The sequence below is a fragment of the Chanodichthys erythropterus genome, chromosome 7 (genome assembly GCF_024489055.1).
Source record: "Chanodichthys erythropterus isolate Z2021 chromosome 7, ASM2448905v1, whole genome shotgun sequence".
Taxonomy (NCBI): domain Eukaryota; kingdom Metazoa; phylum Chordata; class Actinopteri; order Cypriniformes; family Xenocyprididae; genus Chanodichthys; species Chanodichthys erythropterus.
Window position 1 is genome coordinate 39,013,247 of NC_090227.1, and position 22,516 is coordinate 39,035,762.

Consider the following 22,516-nt stretch of genomic DNA (forward strand, 5'->3'; position numbering starts at 1 on the left):
TAAGAAGTATTTATAAAACTATTCCAACTATTACAGTTCATCATGTGGCACATGGAGCTGTCTGCCATAATCTGTCACTTCACTGTTCATGAAAGTGTCTTGGTTTTTTAAAATCTCTGCTTCCGAGAGCCTTTCATCTCCATCTTGATCCATTTCCTTGATTAGATGAATAGCCTGTATAAAAATAAAAAAAAAAATTTAAAAAATGAGAATATCTTGTTAAAACGTATATGAGGTAAATGGATGAGACATTGACTCACTTCTTCTCGTGCTGACCCATAGCTGTTCGGAGCGACCCAGCGGAGCTGTTCATCCCTGTTGAGTTTTCCATCCTTATCCTGGTCATAGAGATCTTTAAAGCGCACCGTTTCCTCAACTTCCCACTGCGAGGGCTTGTCCTGCTCTTAAACACAGACAAGCAAACATATACGTTTCTGATAATAATCTACCACAATCCTGGAAAATATCTATATGCTAACATCTTGAGTTTCGGTTATCGGCTGCTATTAGAATTTTTTAATGTATTAGTATTGGTCAATATTTAATTGTGAATGCATATTTTCCATATTCTAATCTTTAAAAAAAAATATTCTGGATAAATTGAGAATCATAATATTTTTTGGTTTCAAATAGAGATCATGATTCTGAACGGACAAGTGATTTACAAGAGGTTATGACAAAATGTCAATTGCTGCAAAATGTTTTTAAAAAATCGGTTTGAATGCATGATTCAATGACTCATTCATAAATACTTAATTTGTTTCATAACTGGAGGAATCAGCATTTTTGAACGAATCTCTTAAATGAATAATTCAATGACAAATACATATTTTTAACAATCACTTGTCGCCATCTGCTGGTGTAATGATGTAATCATTATTTTGAAGGGGGGAAACCACTGCTGCTTCAATATATATCTTTTAAATATTAATCAAAAATTATATTTCTGTTAAATTATTTGAATGGCTTCTTCAATGTATGTTAAAGCATTTATTTTCCTTTTCAAACACTAGAAAATAATTTTGAATATTGTCTGTACCTCTCACTGAGAGAAAAGAACATGTTATCAGTATGTTTTGGAAAAGTTTCCTGCTCAGATCAACTTCAACCTTGAAGAAACTGTGAATCATGTATGTGCGCTAAGTGTTCTGTGCAGGTCCTTTGTACTGGACAACTGGCACTCTGCTTGAGACCAGCAGACGCCATGTCATGACCCCAAAAGGACATCCGGTACCTTTCCAGAGTCCCCTCGTCAGCATCCTGACGAATGGAGATATGCCTCTGACTATCTGTCCATGTGGAGATTACCAAATTTGTCTATTTTTCTTAGCCAATCAGAATCATTCAACCTGAAGTAATGACGTAGTTAGTGGACTCTGTTAGAGTATAATTGTAATGGAAATGTGAATGTACGCAGAGCGGCCTACGAACTCCTTGTGAGACTTGAAACTGGCTTTTACTGATGAAACTGCAAACTATTCTGCAATTTATTAATTTTTTAAAACTTTGACTCCGGCTCTTCATTCATCATATCTGGTCTTTTGGGTCTTTAACTGTAAAATTCCCCTACAATTTGAAGCACCAAGTTACTTTCTGAAGGTGATTTATTCTATTTTGATCAATAGACATCAGTGTTTATATCCAAACTATAAACTTTTATCCCAGTACTTCTGTGTTATGAATATTTGTAACACAGAAATAATAATAACTGTAGTTGAAAAGACTGTTCGTGAAGCTGTTTCATACTGCTCTCTCTGGCTCAGCGGCAGCACAATCACAGATTTGAATGTTCAGGTTTGATTTTGTCAGTTTCAATAGAAACAGCCAAATCGTTGTCATTTAGGAATGAGATCACATGGCTGTTTAAATCGAGATTGCGAATCTTTTAGCGATTAATCGTGAAGCTTTTAATGCAATGTTCAGAAAAATCATTTTTCATACTGTACATTATAATGTTGTGATGCCTAAATTCACTTGTAGTATTTAAAATGACTGATTTTAGTTAAGTTTTTATTAATAATTATTATTTAGACAATATAATGTAGAAGTTTAATATCAGCCATTTATCGATTATTGGATTTTTTTTTATCAGTAGTGTAATGACTATATATATATATATATACTTATTTATCCCAACATAATCATACCATTTGCTCGGAGATCTCCAATGAATTCACTCAAGCTGATGAATCCATCTTTATCCAAGTCATATTCAGTAAGCACGTCTTCAATAGCAAAGTCCTAGGGAAAATGCAACCACAAAGCACATATAGTCATGCATGGATGTTTAATATCAAATCACATATTTGTGATTTATTGCAGCTTCATTTTATACTTACAGCCATGTGGTCCACCTCAGACGGATGAGTAAATGCAAGGAACTCTGTTAAGTTCAGGCCAGCTGAGCCATCCATATCAGCAAAATCAAAACGTCTTTTTTCCTTTGCATGGAGCTGTGAGTGGATAAAACAATTTTTAATCAATCACGCAACACTTTTCTTTGCCGTTCCATAATATGAAATATTAATGAATCATCATGCTACATACAAATCTGAGAGACTCCTCCTCTGGGTCGTCAAGAACAGCATCTGCATCCACTTCCACAGTATGACCATGCATGACCATATTGTATTCGTCCCAAGATACCAGACCATCATTGTTGGAGTCAAACTCAGGGAAGCGTTCCTCAGCATCATCCAGCGCATATCTCCTGTATACCCTCTGTATCCATAATGTGATTTCCTCTAGAGAAGCAACAGAGAATACTTTATAATTCTAACATACACTACTGATCAACAGTTTGGGGTCAGTAAATTGATCAAAAATGACAATAAAGACTTTTATTAAAAAAAAAAAAAACAGTTTCCACAAAAAAATATTAGGCAGCACAACTGTTTTCAACATTCATAATAATAAGAAATGTTTCTTGAGAAGCAAATCATCCTTTCTGAAGCATCATGTGACACTGAAGACTGGAGTAATGATGCTGATGCATCACAGGAATAAATTCTATTTTAAAATAGAAGGCACTTATTTTATATTGTAATAATATTTCACAATATTACAGTTTTAATGTATTTTTGATCAAGTAAACAGTCTTGGTGAGCCTTCTTTCAAAAACATTTTCAAATTTTCTTGTTGCGATAATTGCTGAAGCTTTTATTGCGGTATACGGTATTATCATGATATTAAAATAAGTTGCAAAAATGTCATACTTTTTTTTTTCTTATAACAAAAACAGCTCTGAACATTTAAATACAATAAAGCAATGCTCAAAAACAAATGTTTCAAACTGTTTGAAATGCAAAAATGCAGCATTATAAAAAAACCAATAGGTAACACTTTACAATAAGGTCTCATTAACTAACATTTAAAATGAGCAATAGCTACATTTGTTACAGATGTTATTATTCTTGATAACACTTTATTTTAGGGTATTTAAACTAGTTGCTTATTAGCATGCATATTACTAGAATATTGACTATTTATTAGTACTTATTAAGCACATATTAATGCCTTATTCTGCATGACCTTATTCTACATCCTTAATCCTACCCAATACCTAAACTTAACAATTAACTTACTAACTAATACTAATAAGCAGTAAATTAGGAGTTTATTGATGGAAAAGTCGTAGTTAATAATTTATATGTGTTCCCTATACTAAATTGTTACCTTATTCTTTGTTAATGTTAGTTTAAAAAATCCTACTGATCATTGCTAGTTCATGTAAGCTCAGGTCCATTTAATAATAGCTACAAGTTTCAATTTTAATAATGTTATTAAATGTTGAAATTAACATTAAATAAGATTAATAAATGCTTTAGTGGTATTGCACATTTTCAGTTTAATGGAGCCTTATTGTAAAGTGTTATAATGTTAAATATAATAATTCATAATAAATAACTATTAACTGTATTTTGAAGTGCCCACAATAACATATCGTATTACTATTACCGTATACTGTATATATGTCTAGATCAGACACGTCTCATGTGTACGTACTAATATAAATGTCAATCAAACCAGAACTGACCTGGAGTCAGGTATTTATCAGAGTTGGTGTCAATCTTCTTCACTATCTCCACCAGTCGCTTCCGCTGCTCAGATGGACTTAGTTTCTGTATTTCATCTTTGTCCTGAAAAACAGTGATAGTTGGTAGAATGAAACTGGATCACTTTAAAGACTTAAATAACTGTTATATTATGAACCATGGAGATGATGATGATGATACCTCAGAGCCAAGGAACATATTTGCATTATGTTCATGGTTATGTTTGACTACATGATCCTCTTGGACAATCTGGTTTCCAACAGCTCCTGATGCACAACAGGCCACCAGTAATAACAGAGTTGTGTATCTGATTTTTAAACCTGATAAACACACAAGTGCAAACCAATGAACAAGATGATCTCTAGTGCCCTCTTGTGATGGGCTACACATTCCCAAGCAAAACAAATTATAATACTGATGTTGGTCAGGAAGGAGAATAACAAAATGGGTTCATATAATAGCAGTATGTTGCCAGAATATGAATTTAAATAAAACTATACACATTACATATCTCCTTTTGTGGTGTCATGACGATCTGATATTGTGGAAGGCTTTCTGGTGAGCGTGTCGCTAACTGCGAAGTATCTTCACTGTAAAAAGCAACTTGAAAACGTGCAGATTCATGCCAAGGATAACACTTTGCTGTCTATTTATTTAAGGCAACCACAAGAAGAATTCACCATACGTGTTTAAAGAGCAAAACGCTTACTTTCGAAAGGCTGGATGCTAAAGTTTTCAGCTGAGCTTGTTGCCATGGTGCGCTCTGGTCATCTGGACTCTCACCGTTTCCTGTGTGTTTCCTGTTACTGCCACCTGCAGGGCTGGAGGAGAATAGTTCACTTCAGAATTGAGATTTCCTGATAATTTACTCACACACCCATGTTATCCACGATGTTTATGTCTTTCTTTCTTCAGTCGAAAAGAAATTAATGTTTTTGAGGAAAACATTACAGAATTTTTTCCATATAGTTGATTTCACATCAGCTGCACCAGCGAGTATGGAAAACCAGCTAAAATGGGATTCCTGTTTTATTTTCCTACATAAAACTTCCCTGTTTTTTTCTCCTAGATGTGAAATGACATTTTGGAAGGAAAGTTTGCACTTTAGTTGTGTCCTTTTTTGACATGTTCCTGGAAGAACATTCCAATCAACCAATCAGATTTTAGGGACAAGATTACCATTTATGTCAAGTTTAGGCTTGCAACCAGGGTTAGGTGTTTCTACACCAATGTAATTCACCTATCTTTGCTCTCTGATTTTAGGGAAAAGCTATGGGTAGGATTAGGTTTAGTGGTAGGAATAGGGTTAAGACTAAATCTTCAGACTGGAATGTTGGACAGGAACATGTCTTACTTGGCAAAATCACGGTGAACCACTTTTTATGTGGTATAATTTGAAATATTTTGTATTGACGGACCACTGTGCATGTCTAATGTTTGCGTAAATTGTTTGAGGTTGGTTTTCTGACAGCATGATTTTAAAGTAAGCTTTGTTAAAGGGATAGTTCATCCAAAAATGAAAATAATCCCATGATTTACTCACCCTCAAGCCATACTAGGTGTATATGACTATCTTCTTTTAGACAAACACAATCGGAGATATATTAAAAAATATCATTAGTCCTCGTAGGTTCGGAGCGTTATGAATCTTTTGTGTCGAATCATGGTTCGGATCGTGTGTCAAACCACCAAACTGCTGAAAACACATGACTTTGGTGCTCCGAACTGGTCATTATTTAGTTTTTTTTGGTGCACCAAAAATATTCTCGTCACTTTATAATATTAATATTGAACCACTGTACTCACATGAACTGATTTAAATAGGTTTTTAGTACATTTATGGATCTTGAGAGAGGAAATGTCATTGCTGGCTATGCAGGCCTCACTGAGCCATCGGATTTCAACAAAAATATCTTAATTTGTGTTCTGAAGATTAACGAAGGTCTTACGATGTGGAATGACATGAGGGTGAGTAATAAATGACAGAATTTTCATTTTTGGGTGAACTAACCCTTTAAGCTCCTTTTCTCTTATATCGAAATCCTCCAACACTTCTCTGTAAAAATGATCTTTTTAGACTTTAGACTAATACGTGACCGGTGATTTGTTTTGCTCTATCCTCTGCACCTCCGTGTTCGTCATTACATTGTGCATCAGGTCAAAGGATACTCTTCCGCCGCAAATTGACTTGTGCATTCTGTGTACGGTCGTCCGCCGGAAACTAGTTATTTGAATTTATAAAGTTTATATATTTTTCTTACAAAAATGCATCACTTCACTTCAGAAGACCTTTATTAACCCCCTGGAGTCGTATTGATTATTTTTTTATGGATGGATGCATTATTTTTGGCTTCAAAATAAATATATTTCTGATTGTGTTCTTCTGAAAGAAGATACACCTGATGGCTTGATAGTGAGTAAATCATGGGATAATTTTCATTTTTGGGTGAACTAACCCTTTAAGGCCTTGTATAGACTATGGAGTCAAATCTTCAAGAATAAATAAGCATTTGTCAAAGATATCACGTGTTCATTATTTTCAAAAGTTTGCTGTATAAGTTTTAAATCAATAGAGGTACTGTTCAACAACATATTTTGACTTTTTTTTTGCTTGAAACATGTTAAAATTACTTATGTTAAAAAGTATTTGCGTTCAAAAACTGTCTATGGAATTAGTAGCAGAGCAGAGGACAAAAAAAAAAAGTTTGTTAAGGTTCAAGGCTCATTCAATCATTAACCTTATTAAAAAGGTTTTCATCTCACATGAGATAAATGACCTTTGTCATATCAGTAGACTATAAAACATTTCACTAGAGCAGGTAGCTGTCATGTTGAGATCACATGACCATCTATTGAACGCTGTCACTTGCATTATAACTGTGTTTTGTAATGGCAAGCAGCTGCAAGTGAAACTTTTTAGCTTTGATGTGAGTGAAGTCCAAAACAAATCTCATATCTAGCAGCACAACATATAGTTTGCAATGAGTGCATCTTTAATACATTTTGCTGTAACTTTCCAGCCAAACACTCACAAAATAAAGTTCTTCACAACCAAAAACGTCTTTAGAGTATATAAAAAGACACTGATAGGTAAAAAGTTATTTATGAGCCAGGGTGCGCCGCCTTTTGGAGGATTATAGATTCTCAAACACAATAAATTGTGCTAACGCGCCTCTAGTTGTTTTCCAGCTCAGTGATCTGAGCTGCGCATGCGCTGGGAGGCGTGTGCGCGTGCCGTGTATGTAAACTAGCGGCCTGTTTCATTTGGTGACGGACGTATGTGTTTTTCTGTCAAGAAAAATCAGACTATACATACTGTAAACATAAACAGGTAATTCATTTAATCATTTAAATCGCAAAAGGAATTCGGTGACGACCACAGCGCTTCATCGTCGGCTGTTAGCTAACGCTAGATGTGAAATTTAGCCAGGTAACGTTAGCACGTTAGCGTTAGCGAGTACGTCCGTCCGACACCAGCGTTTTGCAACATTATACATAATCGCAGGCGAGCTGTTAAATCTTTCCACGCGAGTTACACGAGTTGAATAATCGACAGTCTTTGGTGTGTGTTCATAAATACAGTATGAATCACTGACGGAATTGGCATGTGTGGATGTTAGCCTGAGAGGCTTCAGGGTTAGGTTACACAACACTTCATTTTGCCACCGAGTTGTTTAAAATGTGTTATTATGCATTTCTAATATAGTTTTGATGTTATTTAGACAGGCAGCACAACTATTATTACTCAAAAGCTGGTCGTGTCAAACTTTTTTAATTAAGGTTAGTTAATCTGCAACTTGTAAACACAATTTTCTTAAGTGGTTAGACAATTTGTGTTCAGTAAAGATGGTTAGGCCTAACTAGTTTCCTTAACGGTTGTATTGTTAATTGATTTGTATGCCACACAAGTGACATTTTCCATATACAGTTAACGTTACTGCAGTTCATAACGTGTAGTCCATATAATATAATAGCAAATTAACACTGCAAAGGTGGCACAGAAGCGCTTCTGAAGTGGTAGTTGGAGGTATTTACAATACACAGACTGTTTAATGCTGCTCAGAGGTGACATAAATGGATTTACACAACAATTTTAACTGCATGTTTTTATACTTGGGGCTGAGGTTTATGAGCATGCATAATTTAGCTTGGCTTTTATACTGCATTGCGTCTTTACACAGCTGAGTTAAAGGGTTAATTCACCCAAAAATGAAAATAATGTAATTTATTACTCAGCCTCATGTCGTTCTACACCCGTAAGACCTTCGTTAATCTTCATACCACAAATTAAGATATTTTAGTTGAAATCCGATGGCTCGGTGAGGCCTTCATAGGGAGCAATGACATTTCCTCTCTCAAGGTCCATTAATATACTAAAAACATATTTAAATCAGTTCATGTGAGTACAGTGGTTCAATAATAATATTATAAAGCGACGAGAATATTTTTGGTGCGCCAAAAAAACAAAATAACAACTTATTTAGCGATGGACGATTTCAAAACACTGCTTCAGGAAGCTTCTGAGCACAATGAATCAGCGTGTCGAATCTGCTGTTCGGAGCGCCAAAGTCACGTGATTTCAGCAGTCTGGCGGTTTGATACGCGACCCAAATCATGATTCTACACAAAATATTCATAAACGCTTTTTGAAATTGCATTTTGGTGCACCAAAAATATTCTCATTGCTTTATAATATTAATATTGAACCACTGTACTCACATGAACCGATTTAAATATGTTTTTAGTACATTAAGGACAACATGAGGGTGAGTAATAAATTACGTAATTTTCATTTTTGGGTGAACTAACCCTTTAAGGCTGCTCTGTGCCTGCTCAAAATTCTGTGTATAGATGCAGTGCAGCATAAAAGCCAGACTAAATTATGCCTGCTCTGACCCACCTTAGTCCCTAGTATAAAGATATGCAGTTAAAATTGTGTAAATGCATTTATGCCACCTGTGTAAAAACACATAATTGCCACTTCTGAAGCGCATTTATGCCGCCTTTGCGGTATAAATTTGCCATTGCCGTGTTTTCCCATGTTTAAAATATACTTTTTTTCCAGGTGTAAAGATTCAGAATGGCATTGTATGTGGAAACTATTGTGTTTGTGTCCCCTAACAGCAGCCCTGCCCCGACGCGCCCCAACCCCAAGCGGAGCCGTCATGTGGCAGGAGGCCCGCAAACATGAGCGCAAACTGCGTGGGATGATGGTGGACTACAAGCGGCGTGGGGAGAGACGCAGAGAGTACTATGAGAAAATCGTAAGTCAACAACCAAAAGTCTGTGACCTTGACTTTGCTTTGAGCAAAGACTTTGTTCACCCAAAAATGAAAATGCCAATTCTGTCTCATCATTTACTCACCCTCAAGTTGTTCCAAACCTGTATACATTTCTTTCTTCTGTTGAACACAAAAGATGTATTTTGAAGAATGTGGGGCACCATTCACTTGTGAGTAAATGATGACAGAATTTTCATTTTTGGGTGAAGTATCTCTTTAATACTGGACAGAGGCTTTGGAATGAAGAATCACACTTCTCTTGTTCTGTGTAGAAAAAGGATCCAGCTCAGTTCCTGCAGGTTCATGGCCGAGCGTACAAAATCCACCTGGATTCAGCTGTAGCCCTGGCAGCTGAGAGTCCCATCAACATGTATGTCACTAGCATACAGATCAGTTTGTTTAAAGGTGCCATCGAATGGAAAATTGAATTTACCTTGGCATAGTTGAATAACAAGAGTTCAGTACATGGAAATGACATACAGTGAGTCTCAAACTCCATTGTTTCCTCCTCCTTATATAAATCTCATTTGTTTAAAAGACCTCAGACGAACAGGCGAATCTCAACATGATGCTGCGTTCACACCAAACGCGAATAGAGCGTCAAATTCGCGTCTACCGCGTCCAGTTTGCCGCTTGAACATTTTGAATGCATTCGCGCATCTAGAGCTAAATAGACGCGCGTAAAAAACAAGCGTCCGAGGCGAAATCCGCTTCTTGTGGGAGGGGCAAGTGCCAGGCGGTTGTCTGTTTGCAAGATGGCTGATGTTGATCGTGCGTTCATCGAGAGAGTCACTGCTTTGTGTTTACTCTGGAGAGCAGAACAGCGGCGTAGGGGTCAGTGTCGCGGGAAGGCCGCGGGTCGATAAACGTGTACGTGACTCAAAAGTGAAATGTGTATTTACAACTTACCAGGTAGCCCAATCTCCTCACCGACACTCTTCCAAGCGAGCTCCTTTTTATTCCTGTCTGAAGTATGAACTTGTGTCATAAATCTCTAGGTGACTGCTCACTGATAATATCAGTCGTTCCTCCATTTTGAATGAGTGACTCCGAGCGGGCCTGCCGCCACAGCAGCAAGCAGGCTCCTGATTGGTTAACGCGGCGTCAAACGCGTAAATGCACAAAAAGCACCATTCGCGCGAAACGCTCAATTCGCGTCATGATGCGAACTCGCGTCTTCCGCACCGCGCTAATCACCTCATTCGCGCCGCGAGACCTCCAGACGCGCATAAACGCGTCTGTACATTGACTTAACATTGAAATCATTCGCGCCAGACGCTCTATTCGCGTTTGGTGTGAACACAGCATAACACCAACTGTTACGTAACAGTCGGGCTCATTAATATGTACACCCCCAATATTTGCATATGCCAGCCCATGTTCAAGCCATTAGACAAGCGCAGCCAGTATTAACGTCTGGATCTGTGCACAGCTGAATCATCAGACTAGGTAAGCAAGCAAGGACAACAGTGAAAAATGGCAGATGGAGCAATAATAACTGACATGATCCATGATATCATGATATTTTTAGTGACATTTATAAATTGTATTTCTAAATGATTCGTTAGCATGTTGCTAATGTACTGTTAAATGTGGTTAAAGCTACCATCGTTTCTTACTGTATTTACGGAGACAAGACTATCGTTATTTTCATTTTTTAAACACTTGCAGTCTGTGTAATTCATGAACTCAACTTCATTCTTTATAAATCTCTCCAACAGTGTGTAATGTTAGCTTTAGCCACGAAGCACAGCCTCAAACTCATTCAGAATCAAATGCAAACATCCAAATAAATACTATACTCACATGATCTGATGTATGCATGCAGCATGCATGACGAAAACTATGTAAAGATCCATTTTGAGGGTTATATTAGCTGTGTGAACTTTGTTTATGCTGTTTAAGGCAAGCGCGAGCTCCGGGGGTGGGGAGCGTGAGGAATTAAAGGGACTGCAGCCTGAACCTTAGACTTATATTACATCTTGTAAAAAAAAAAAAAAAAAAAAAAAGTTCGATGGCACCTTTAAATGTTTATAGTTCTCACACCAACATAACACAAACAGCCCATATAAAGGGTTTTGCTTGGAAAACTGTCACAACTTCATCTTTTGTCCTAACAGGATGCCTTGGCAAGGAGATTCCAACAACATGATTGATAGATTTGATGTCAGGGCGCACCTGGACTACATCCCCACCTATACGCCACCTCTCCTGAACACTATGTGAGTAGTCTGATCATAATGCCTCTCATGTTGGAGAATAAAATAAATTACTTTGAGTATTCAAAGAACTATACAATGTAGAGTATACTACACAACTTAGAGTATAAAAATACATGCACACAGTGTATTATTATTGATTTTTCAATTTAACTCTCTGGTATTTCTCATTTAGTTGTCACACTTGTGATCCTCAGCAGTCAAATGACTGAATAGGTGTTCTGTTTCAGTACTATTTATTCTTTAATAATTTTTTTTTTTTTTAGGGGTTTTTATTGTACTAGAAAATACTCACCTGTATGTACAATTTATTTCTATTATGTTTTATTAATATATTTGTCAATTAATACAGTGTTTAAATTCCAATGCATGGAAGGCAGATTGGGGCTAACTAGTGGGAGAAATAAGGAATTGGGTGCTTATAAAATTATTGCAGACATGACTACTTTTATTTGGTTTTGCATTTGGATATATATTACTACTTAATACTACTTAATCTTATTTGTAGATACCCCCCAAAAAATTGCTCTTTATTTTTATATCTCCCATTAATTTCCTATGGTTGTCATTTTTGACCATGAAGATCACAAGTGTGACTTTAAAACCATTTAAACTTTTCTAATCATGTTCACATTTTCGTTTCCAATTGAAAACGCAACTTTTTTTGGTCTAAAATGACCGTAGACCACCAGAGAGTTAAAGATGTTTTGATAAATGCAGAACTGGTTGTTGCTTTGTAATTTTTAATTGAACTCATTGTTTCTTTCACAGCACCCCAGAGCAGGAATCAGAAGAGAGAAAATGCAATTATGAGCGCTATAGAGGTCTCGTGCAGAATGACTTTGCAAACAGTGAGTCCCCTTTAATTTCAGCATGCTTCAATACAATTTGGACCCTAGTAAATGTGACTAGGTGCCATTGATGAACTTGGAAGAATCCACAAAAATGTTCTTGTCATTTTGTAGTCTCTGAGGAGCAGTGTTTGTACCAGATCTATGTGGATGAACTCTACGGTGGCCTACAGAAACCAAATGAGGATGAAAAGAAAAAGTATGAATCTGTAGTTACAAAAAAATAAATGTATGAAAATGCATTGAATTAGATAACATTTTATGTTTTTCTCTGTTAGACTTGCTGAGAAGAAAGCTCAGATCGGTTATACATATGAGGACAGCACAGTGACCGAACCAGATGAACAGACGGAGAAGGGAAATGAGGATGACTCGGAAAACAGCGAGTCTGAGGAAGACGAAGTCATCCCTGACATTGGTGTGTCCTTCATATACTAAACACTTCCTGCATTTGTATAATATAGAAACCATTCAGATATGCGATTTACTTTGTATAGGTAAGGTAACCCCCTTAAAATGTGTGTGAATGCGTTCTCATGTTGTAGATGTTGAGGTGGATGTAGATGAACTGAGCCCAGAGCAGGTGACGGAGATTAACAAGATGGGCACCACTTACGGCATGGCAGAGGGGGACTTTGTATGGTTCGTTCACGCATTCTTCAGCTAAGCCATTAAAATGCAAATCATAGGAAATTGATTGACTCTTAGGGTGCTTTCACACTAGCACTTTTGGTGCACACCTGGGTCCGATTGACGTCAGAGTTTGGATCCTGTGGAAGATGTGAACGCTGTTTTCCGCACTCTGGTGCACACCCCAAAACTTACCCGAGTCAGAATAAAAAGGGTTCGGTTCATGAGAACTCTGGTATGGTTCGCTGCTGATATGAACTCTGTTGTATTAAATCTCGGAAGTGAATCACTATTAATCAGTCCAGTCAATCAAACCAAGTGTGAAAGCACCCTTAATGGACACACTGTAATTTTCTTATAATTCTTCCAAAAGAAACATGAAGTGTAGTTAAAATCTGATGTGTCTTTGTGGCAGGATGTTGAGGAAGGACAAGGAGGAAGTGGAGGCCATTAAGCATGCTAAAGCACTGGAAGCAGAGAAGGCCATGTATTCTGTATGGGCAGAAGCTTTTTAACTGTTCTTCTCTCCCATTAAGATGTTTGCGTTTGATATTGATATTGGTAATACTGAATTGTTGTTTTGTTTTCTTCAGGGCCGTCGGTCTCGCAGACAGCGAAGAGAGTTTAGAGAGAAGTATATGAAAGGCAGGCAGATCAGCCCACCGAGGTAACAGCCCAACAAATATGAGCTAGAAGTTTTCAACCTAGTTTTAATGTTTATACTCGGGAATAATAATCCCAGACTTCTTAGTAGTGTCTTGTATTGTAACTTGTATTGAATCCATGACCACAAAAATTCTTAAAAAACTGAACAAAAAATGTTATATGCACCACCTACACATTGATTAACTGAAATGAATGTGAATTTTAAAAACAGCTATGCCAGAAGAGACAGTCCTACATACGACCCCTACAAACGGTAAGTGATTTTGATGGATTGATATTTCGCACATTAGTTTTGAATGATGTTTAAACGATGCCAAATTTAGTGCCAAATCCATTACAATTCAGGTTACATCTATATTAAAATTCTGGCCAATACTGATAAACTAATTTCATGTTTTTGCTGATAACCAGTAAATGGCCATTATTAAAGTCAATTGTAATTTGTCTAATTTAATAATAATAATAATTTTAAAAAAAATTAAATGCAAGAGAATATAGGAGTTATAGTGTACATTATGAGAATTTGATATTTTGATTTTTTTCTGTAGATTAAATTTAACAGTGTTAAGTTATTAACTAGTTTAGATTAATTTTGAGTATTAAAGGTTACAATACAACATGACCAATAATGATAAATAATAATAAAAAATAAAACATTGATAGTCACGTTGGGACAGATATATTGTGCATCACCTGATTACAATTAAATGTACTACATTTCAAAGAAATTCATTCTTTTATTCATAAATTGAACAAAAGGGGCAATAATGATGTTTATAATATTACAAAAGTTTTCTACTTCAAATAAATGTTGTTCTTTTAAACTTTCTATTCATCCTGAAAATGTATCCCGGTTTTCACAAAAATATTAAACAGCTCAACTGCACCAAATCATATTGGAATGATTTCTGGAGAATGAGAGTAATGAGCCCAAAATTTTCAACTGTAACGTACTTCATTTATTAATATTAATGTTTCTTACTACTCTCTTTCCTCTCCTCCTTGTCACAGGCCAGAGTCAGACTCAAGTTCAGAGTCACGCTCTCGTTCCCGAACACCAGGCAATGATAAGATCACCTTCATCACCAGCTTCGGTGGCAGTGATGAAGAGGGAGCCACAGCCGCACAACCCCCACCTGCTGCGGCCTCAAGCCACACCTCCTCCAACACCGCAGGTCATAGCAGGGGCTCCCGGTCGGTAACTTCCCCTTTCTACTTTCTGGCTCCTTAGTGGCTTTTTTCTCCATTTATTTATAAGTGTGTTCAACTGTGATAGCATGTAGTCCACTGTGTGAAGAGAATTGCCAAAGATTGAGCTTCAAAATGATTGGTGATTATGGTTGAGAGAGAGCCAGCCAATGTCTATTGATTATATGTTGTGGCATATTCAGGGTTTGGAATCATTTAATCCTGAGAACTAGAAGCTCGTTGGATTGTCTTGTGATTTAATCGGTTTTATAGGTTGCTCATCATAATAACATAGCGCTTTGTGTGTATTTTCAGCCGAAGACGGTCTTCCTCCAGTCACTCATCCTCTTCCTCCCGCTCCTCTTCGCACCGGTCTTCACGCTCATCCTCGCGTTCCCGCCGGAGTCGTCGTTCTCGCGGGGGCAGGGATCGGGACGGCCGTTACTCCAGGTCTCGATCACGCTCTCGTCGGCGGTCTGACTCCCGTTCACGGCAACGCACTGGAGGAGTTGGCTCGAGGAGACGATACGACAGGACGAGGTCTCGTTCCGCGGATCGAGGTAGAGACAGAAACCGGGAAAGAGACCGAGACCGGGATAGGGGGAGGCGCTACACGGGCCGCAGACGAACCAGGCAAGAGAACTTGTAGATTCTTTGATTGAAAAGATGAATAATTTATCTTTTGTGAAATTGATCGGATGAAACACTCTCTCCCCTCAGGTCTCGCTCGCGGTCACGTTCGGATGATCGTTACCGGCGACGGAGTCGCAGCTCTGCGTACAGAAGGGGTGGCAGTGTCAGTCAAAGCCCCTCCCACTCACCTGCTGCCAGCCATAGCCCCTCCCCCTCCTCCCATTCTGCTCTGCCTGCCTCTGCTTCTGCAGACAGATTGAGAAAGTAAGTTGCGAAAGAACTGGAAGCACTGTAGATACTTTACTGTCTTCCCATCAAAATGTTAGGGATGTGATTTCCGTATTTTCCAACTTCAGTAATATGACCTACGTGAATTGCATAAATGCGAGAAAAAGAAATTACTGCTTTTTCAAATACATTTATTTTATGCATTGATAGCTTTCGACAGCATTGCAGGAGGTAGTGCCGCAATCTAGCGACTATGTGTGGATGCTCTTGGCATCTCAGCCTTTTCTTAAAAAAAAAAAAAAAAACATGTACAGATAATCAAGTAAACCTAAGTTGCTTCAGTCCAGTAAGTGTTCATCTAGAAATACAACTGATTAGGGCTGTCACTAACGATTATTTCGGTAATCGATCGATTATTTTGATTATTAATCGAGTAATCAGATTTTTTTTTGTGGTAATAAAAATAGAAAATGCATTATATATGTACAGAAGTCAACATTTGAAGTGGATCAAAACCTTTTATCAAAGTTGTTCTAAAACCTTCTTGTTAAGACAACTTAGTTGAACTTTTTTGATCCACTTCAAATGTTGACTGCTGTATAACAAATGCCTACAGAGGGCGCCAATTGCCAAGTGATTGTTTTTATTACACAGCAAATCAAATCCTTAATATTGGACAAATGTTAACTTAATCTTTAATATTTGGCCACTTCTTTACGATGTAAATGCCACTTTCTTGAACAAGAACATGTAACTCAGAGAGAGGGTTTAAACTTTTATTTTGAAATTGTGATTTTATTTAGAAACGTATGTATTCTCCTGTGTTTGCTTAGGTTTATAAGCGAATTACATTGCAAATCTGATGAAATGGCGCACATTGCGTTCCCAGATGAATGTTTTAAGCAACCCAAACTCACAGCATATGCAGAAATTAAGCTTATTAACCGAGCTGCTGACACACACTCCACACATGTAAAACAGTGCAACACTTTGTATGAAACGCAAAGGACGTCAGACATTATGCATCCCCAAATGCACCTTATTGGAAACCCAAACAAACAGCACATGCAGAGACCGACTTCTTGCAAAGCTTCTATGAGCAGAGCCGCTCTAAGACGGAAGAAACTCGTAACCAGCACACATGTAAATAATTAAAGCATCGCGCTTCATCCTCAGCACATATACTTCTATTTAATGGAATCACAGCCTTTGTGATTTCACAATAGCACTATGCTATATAATCGTTTTTAAATGGTTTTAATACATCATGCAGCCTTAGAAAACGGTCTTATAATGTGGTTCATGGATTCTCGTCCGTGGAATGCACTACTTCTGGTATTTTTGCCGGTTACTCGACACAGGGAAATTGCAATCGAGGATTTTTAACAATCGAGTATTCAAATTCAATCGAGGAATCGTGACAGCCCTACTACTAACAGTATAAAAGTTATTCTTATGTCTACTTCAGAACAATCTAAAAAAACTGAAGGGGGATGTTTTTAGAATTACACTAAAAGGCCTTTTACTTGCTAAAAAAATGATCAGATGACAGAAAGTTTTGCTCATATTTAGAGGGCTTAAAAATTTGCAGCTCAAATATGATACAGTAGACATTATAGGGTTAAGAAACACCAGTGTTATCTAAAATAGAATTATTATGTCTATTTTATATTATTATTGTCTTTAGCTCATCCACATGCCTGATAAGTGATAACTGACAAAGTGTTCTTTTATTTTTTTCTCTCGTAGGCCTGAAACTCCGGGTGGTAAAGAGACTGGAGCTGCCAAAGTCAGTAAGAATTTGATATATCTCGATTTGTTGCTAAAGACTCCGCCTCCCTCACCCCTGACAGGCTGATGCAGTTAACAATCAGGCCGGGGCTCCTGCCCATCTCTCGGCTCTTCAGAGAGCCGTTGTTCTCATTTGAAATGCGTGTGATTGGCTGTCTACTTGGTGATCAGCTGCCCTGTTTGCAGAATGAAGCGGTCTTTTGAAGGGCAGCCAAACTTACCTGACTTTTTTGGTATGCGTGTCAGAAAGAGGCAGGGAGCGACCAACTTTATCTCTAAAGAACCCGATATTTCTATGTGCTCTTCTTTGGAACCGCTATAGATTTGTCTTCTATTTAAAGAAAAGATACACGTACTTCTCATTTATTTAACGGAGTATTATCTGAATGAAAGGTTGTTGATAGACACCTGTTGATGACTGGAAAACTACAAAGGAATAATGGTTCTAATCAGGTTTGCTCAGAGTTTAACAACTCAGGTGTTGCTTCTTCCCTGGGCTTGTCAAGACAGGCAGAGCAACTTCACTCACTCGCACACCTAAACACACCTGCATAAGTCAATACACATTGTCCTTGTATGTAAAGGTTGAACACCTTCTGACATGGCTAAAGTTGCTGCCATTTTGTAACTGTTCCATCGAGTTGGTGTACCTGACCTGGAGAGGAGACGAGTCCACAGCTCTGTACTGTTCTAAATGGCTGCCTTCATTTGTCTGTTCACACTTTTCCATATTCCCCTAAATACATCCAGAACGTAAACAACACAGGCTTTTCTGTGTAACAGGACCACCTGCTGCTGTTTAACATGCAGTATATTAAATGAGCTGTATGTAGTTTAAAACACGCTCGTATTTCTGCATGACATGACATAAGCTTAACCTAGTAAATTAGATGTATTGTTGTCAGTCGCTGATCTTTGCCTGAACTTTGCCGTCCTGCTTGTTCTAAAGTCTTTGTGTCCATTGCAGCCCAAGATGACCCCTCAAGAGAAGCTCAAACTCCGAATGCAGAAGGCCCTAAACAAACAATGTGAGTTACTCATTTGGGCATCCAGGAACCACCATCTTATACAATATATATGCTAGGGATATTATATATCTGTTAGCGATTATTTATTTTTATCAGTCAGAATTTGATATTTAAACTTTTGGCCCTCTAGCAGATAAAAAACTCATGCAAAACTGCATGTATTTTGCATAACAACATTTTTTTTGGTTGTGCATTGGCTCTGTATGACTGTGTGTATGAATATGGTTCTTTCTCAAAAACTAAAAAGAGAGATTATCCTACTGCTCATAAATCATTCACTACTAGGGTTAAGAGATATAACCAGTTTAGATGGAAAGAATCTCAAGCTGACAGCTGAAGACGTTACTGTAGCTTTACCCATTAATAGACACGCTACTTCCCTGAAAATAAATTCCAGAGAAAATGCTTTACAATAAACTCTGTTAGAGAGCTACAAATGGCAATTTATCTGTTCAATAAAATACCTTACACTCACCTGTTGACTAATAAAATGCCATCTTCACGTCGCTTTTACAACATTTTACAAATCCCTCATTCTCGCCATCTCTGATAAGCTAAGCAAATGTCGATTCTTGTTTTATTAGGAGCTCTGTCACGTTCTTTTTGCCAGCAGACTCTCCTCTGTTCGCCTTTTTTTTATTTTTTATGGGCGATTCTCCGGAGGTTGGAGATTTAGCTGCTCCATGTCAACCTATGACACTCCCACACCATACATGCATCAGAGTAGCCAGAGCAACTTTTCTCTTTTTACGGATATGGTGAGAGTGAGACACGCACGGGCGAGTGACGCATGTACGTAATTTCCTGCAAAAACCATCCCGCCTGGTCTACAATATAATCACTTATAATAGGCTTCTCATAGTGAATCGGGATAAGACAAAATGTTTTTGAAGAAGCATTGATAATGTATTGACACTTTAAATTTTGAAAAAAAGTTACATAGTGCATTTTTAATTGTGCATGTTCATTCCTTCCAGTTTTTACCTGTCAACTAACATTTACTTAAGACCTTTAATGACTCAAATAATTCTGTAACACCAGTAAATCTAATCTTTAGCAAGTTTCAAAATGAAAATCTGTCTTTAATTATAGTCCAAAAGTTTGTGATCAGTAAGATTTATACATTTATTTTTAAAGAGATAAATTGATACTTTTATTCCACATGGATGCATTAAATTGTAATGTTTCCACTAAAATATTAAGCAACACAACCATTTTCAACATCGAGTAAGAAATGTTTCTTGAGCGGTAAATCATCATATTAGAATGATTTCTGAAGGATCATGTGACACTGAAGACTGGAGTAATGATGCTGAAAATTCAGCTTTAATCACAGGAATAAATTATATGGTATTTTAAATTGTAATATTTCACTATATTACTGTCTTTACACTTTTTAATCAATAAATGCAGCCTTGGTGACCATAAGAGACCTTTAAAAAAACAATTTAACATACAGATTTAGCTATACTTGTGAGGGCCAAATGTCCTAATTTAGTGACTAGTAATTATGACCAGTGAAGACATTTTGTAGTTAAAAAGGCTTAAAAATCATTTAAAACAAAACATGTTTGTATTTAAATCTAGTGTTTTGCACAGGTTTCTGTGATGGGTATAGAAATATCATAGAAATATCATTAAAGCTGCTGTCCATAACTTTTTTTGTTCAAAACGTACATAATGAGCGAGTACATCATGAATCTATTTTCCATTGTCCTGAATCACTGCGGTACACCTATAATAGATGTTTATATTCAGACTATTTTAGACCGGTCGGGTCATCATAGACAAACAGAGAGAAGTAGCTCCGGCTACAATGTTCTTCTGCAGGACGCATGGAGTTTTGTTTATCAACCGTTAGTGCCAAAAGTTACAGACTGCAGCTTTAACCTGATATAAAATCAGTGGAAGTCTATGCAGTGTCCTCCTCACTAATCTAGTGAAACAAACCCTCTCTGTTCCTGGCGTACATGAGCCCGACTCATGTTTACATGAGCATGAATACAGTCAGTGATAATATTTGTAGTGAAAGTGATCCTGTGCAATGACTCACTCAGATAACACTACTGTTCAGTGTTCAGTTTGGGGTCAGTAAGTTATTTATTTTTAACAGAAGTCTCTTCTCACCAAGGCTGCATTTATTTGATCAAAAATACAGCAAAAAATATGAAATATTACTTTAAATTTCAGCGTCATTACTCCAGTCTTCAATGTCACCTGATCCTTCAGAAATCATTCTAATATGCTGATTTACTGTTCAAGAAACATTTCCGATCACACTTAAAAGTTTAATATTTTTGTGGAAATGTGATACTTTTTTCCAGTATTCTTTGATGAAAAAGTTCAAAAGAACAGAATTTATTTGAAATAGAAATCTTTTGTAACAAGTCTTTACCGTAACGTTTGATCAATTTAATGCATCCATGCTGAATAAAAATATTAATTTCTTTAAAAAAATGTTTTGAATAATAGTGTGTGATGGGAAAGACATGTGAAATAAAGCCCGTTGACACTGCCTCACCTTCTGCTTTCACCTTCTTCAGCCAAGGCGGATAAGAAGGCAGCACAAGCCAAGATCCAGCAACAAGAGCACAAGCGGCAGGTAAAAGCATTGGTGTACATTTGGTGTGTATTTAGTGTGTGTGTGTGTGTGGATGTGCGTGGGTGGGGAGTTCCAGGTAGTTTTGAACTTTAACACTCTTGCTTTTCCCCCTCCCATCACAGGAACGAGAAGGAGTTCTTCGCGCAATGGCACGGAAAATACGCATGAAGTGAGTCCAGACATGTATACACATGTTGTGGGAACTGTCCTCTCGGTTTGTAAAGGAGAAGATACAGTTTGGTCATTGTTTGGTCTTGTAGGGAGCGGGAACGGCGGGAAAAGGAAAGGGATGAATGGGAGAGGCAGTACGGACGTCAGAGTCACTCGCCCTCCCCCAACGCCAAATACGGTGAGTTTACATCCCACCGAAGAATCAAGTCTCCACATTTTGAAAGAACTGAATCGAGACTCTTCTGTGGATTGAATTGTGCTCTATAGTAAAGGATTCTGTAGATTAACAGTGTGGTACTAAAACATATGAACAAACTGACTCTAGAAGATGATTCTAATCATAAATCTTCCCACAGGTCGAGACTACGGCTCATCTAGAAGGTATGTTGAAACCAGTTTGGACCAGCCACACTTGTCCGTTTGATCTAAACGTACTGCCGTTCAGGCTCATTTCAACTATGTCTACTGTCTTCCTCAACAGGAGGTCACGCTCAAGATCACGGAGTCCTCATTACCGGTACTGAAGAGTCAGCTGATAAAACACAACAAGACATGTCAAACGGATGTTTTAGGAGTGAATGGTGACCACAATGGCAAGAGTTTACATGCAAGTTTGGGAAAAATTACCAATAAAATTCACTTCACTCACTTTAGCTTTGTACATCTTCTGAAGGTTGCAATGGAAACAAATAAACTCATTTCTAAAATGTGAAAATTAACACCATCATGCTCTGAAAACACATTTTTGCCTCAGTTTGTTGATATTTCACAGCAGGAATGCTTTGAGCTGCTATGATTCAAGCTTTGCAGATAGTGTTGAATTTTGTGACATAAGATTGGGATGGACCTTAAAGGATTAGTTCACTTTCAAATTAAAATTTCCAGATAATTTACTCACCCCAATGTTATCCAAGATGTTCATGTCTTTCTTCAGTCGAAAATAAATTAAGGTTTTTGATGAAAACATTACAGGATTTTTCTCCATATTGTGGACTTCAAAGGCCTCCAAACGGTTGAAGGTCAAAATTACAGTTTACAGCGATCCCAGATGAGAAATAAGGGTCTGATCTAGAGAAACCATCACTCATTTTCTAAAAAAAGTTTGAACTAAATTGTCATATGCAATATGCTAGTGCAAAGTATATAACGATTAGTTCAAACTTTAACCTGTG

The 22,516-nt window shown here is 37.3% G+C and overlaps 2 protein-coding genes across 8 annotated transcripts; one reads left to right on the plus strand and one right to left on the minus strand.

Annotated features, from left to right (window-relative positions):
- Positions 1-25: 25 nt before the first annotated feature.
- On the minus strand, positions 26-4,865 carry rcn2 (reticulocalbin 2). 3 transcript variants are annotated; one of them, XM_067390506.1, is made up of 8 exons: positions 4,765-4,865; positions 4,236-4,375; positions 4,037-4,139; positions 2,548-2,744; positions 2,340-2,453; positions 2,148-2,241; positions 261-403; positions 26-174 (listed from the first exon to the last, which is right to left on the minus strand). In XM_067390506.1, the coding sequence occupies exons 1-8, from the start codon at positions 4,808-4,810 to the stop codon at positions 31-33; spliced, it is 981 nt and encodes a 326-aa protein (XP_067246607.1). In that variant the 5' UTR covers positions 4,811-4,865; the 3' UTR covers positions 26-30. The 3 variants fall into 3 exon arrangements, with proteins under 3 accessions (XP_067246607.1, XP_067246608.1, XP_067246606.1); XM_067390507.1 differs by having other exon boundaries at positions 4,563-4,826; XM_067390505.1 differs by lacking the exon at positions 4,765-4,865 and having other exon boundaries at positions 4,236-4,532.
- Positions 4,866-7,267: 2,402 nt separating this feature from the next.
- clasrp (CLK4-associating serine/arginine rich protein) lies at positions 7,268-22,268 on the plus strand. 5 transcript variants are annotated; one of them, XM_067390509.1, is made up of 21 exons: positions 7,268-7,386; positions 9,180-9,319; positions 9,610-9,707; positions 11,458-11,559; positions 12,328-12,407; positions 12,522-12,606; positions 12,686-12,825; positions 12,953-13,049; positions 13,453-13,531; positions 13,631-13,704; positions 13,915-13,956; positions 14,715-14,897; positions 15,207-15,524; positions 15,612-15,788; positions 17,502-17,541; positions 18,511-18,571; positions 21,115-21,173; positions 21,296-21,342; positions 21,434-21,522; positions 21,701-21,725; positions 21,826-22,268. In XM_067390509.1, exons 2-21 carry the CDS (start codon positions 9,221-9,223, stop codon positions 21,866-21,868), a joined length of 1,938 nt encoding a protein of 645 aa, XP_067246610.1. In that variant the 5' UTR covers positions 7,268-7,386; positions 9,180-9,220; the 3' UTR covers positions 21,869-22,268. The 5 variants fall into 5 exon arrangements, 1 of the variants encoding a protein (XP_067246610.1); XR_010895529.1 differs by lacking the exon at positions 21,826-22,268 and having other exon boundaries at positions 17,502-17,545; positions 21,296-21,522; XR_010895528.1 differs by lacking the exons at positions 21,701-21,725; positions 21,826-22,268 and having other exon boundaries at positions 17,502-17,545.
- The last annotated feature ends 248 nt before the right edge of the window (positions 22,269-22,516 follow it).

Bases quoted from the DNA above. Each gene is read 5' to 3' on its own strand.
- rcn2 (XM_067390505.1), bottom strand. From the start codon at position 4,445: ATGTGTAGCCCATCACAAGAGGGCACTAGAGATCATCTTGTTCATTGG. The intron at 2,454-2,547 runs GTATGTAGCATG...ATCCACTCACAG, and splicing joins AGGAGGAGTCTCTCAGATTT to CTCCATGCAAAGGAAAAAAG. The intron at 175-260 runs GTGAGTCAATGT...ATTTTTATACAG, and splicing joins ATGGGTCAGCACGAGAAGAA to GCTATTCATCTAATCAAGGA.
- clasrp (XM_067390509.1), top strand. From the start codon at position 9,221: ATGTGGCAGGAGGCCCGCAAACATGAGCGCAAACTGCGTGGGATGATG. The intron at 13,050-13,452 runs GTTCGTTCACGC...TCTTTGTGGCAG, and splicing joins GCAGAGGGGGACTTTGTATG to GATGTTGAGGAAGGACAAGG. The intron at 18,572-21,114 runs GTGAGTTACTCA...CACCTTCTTCAG, and splicing joins GAAGGCCCTAAACAAACAAT to CCAAGGCGGATAAGAAGGCA.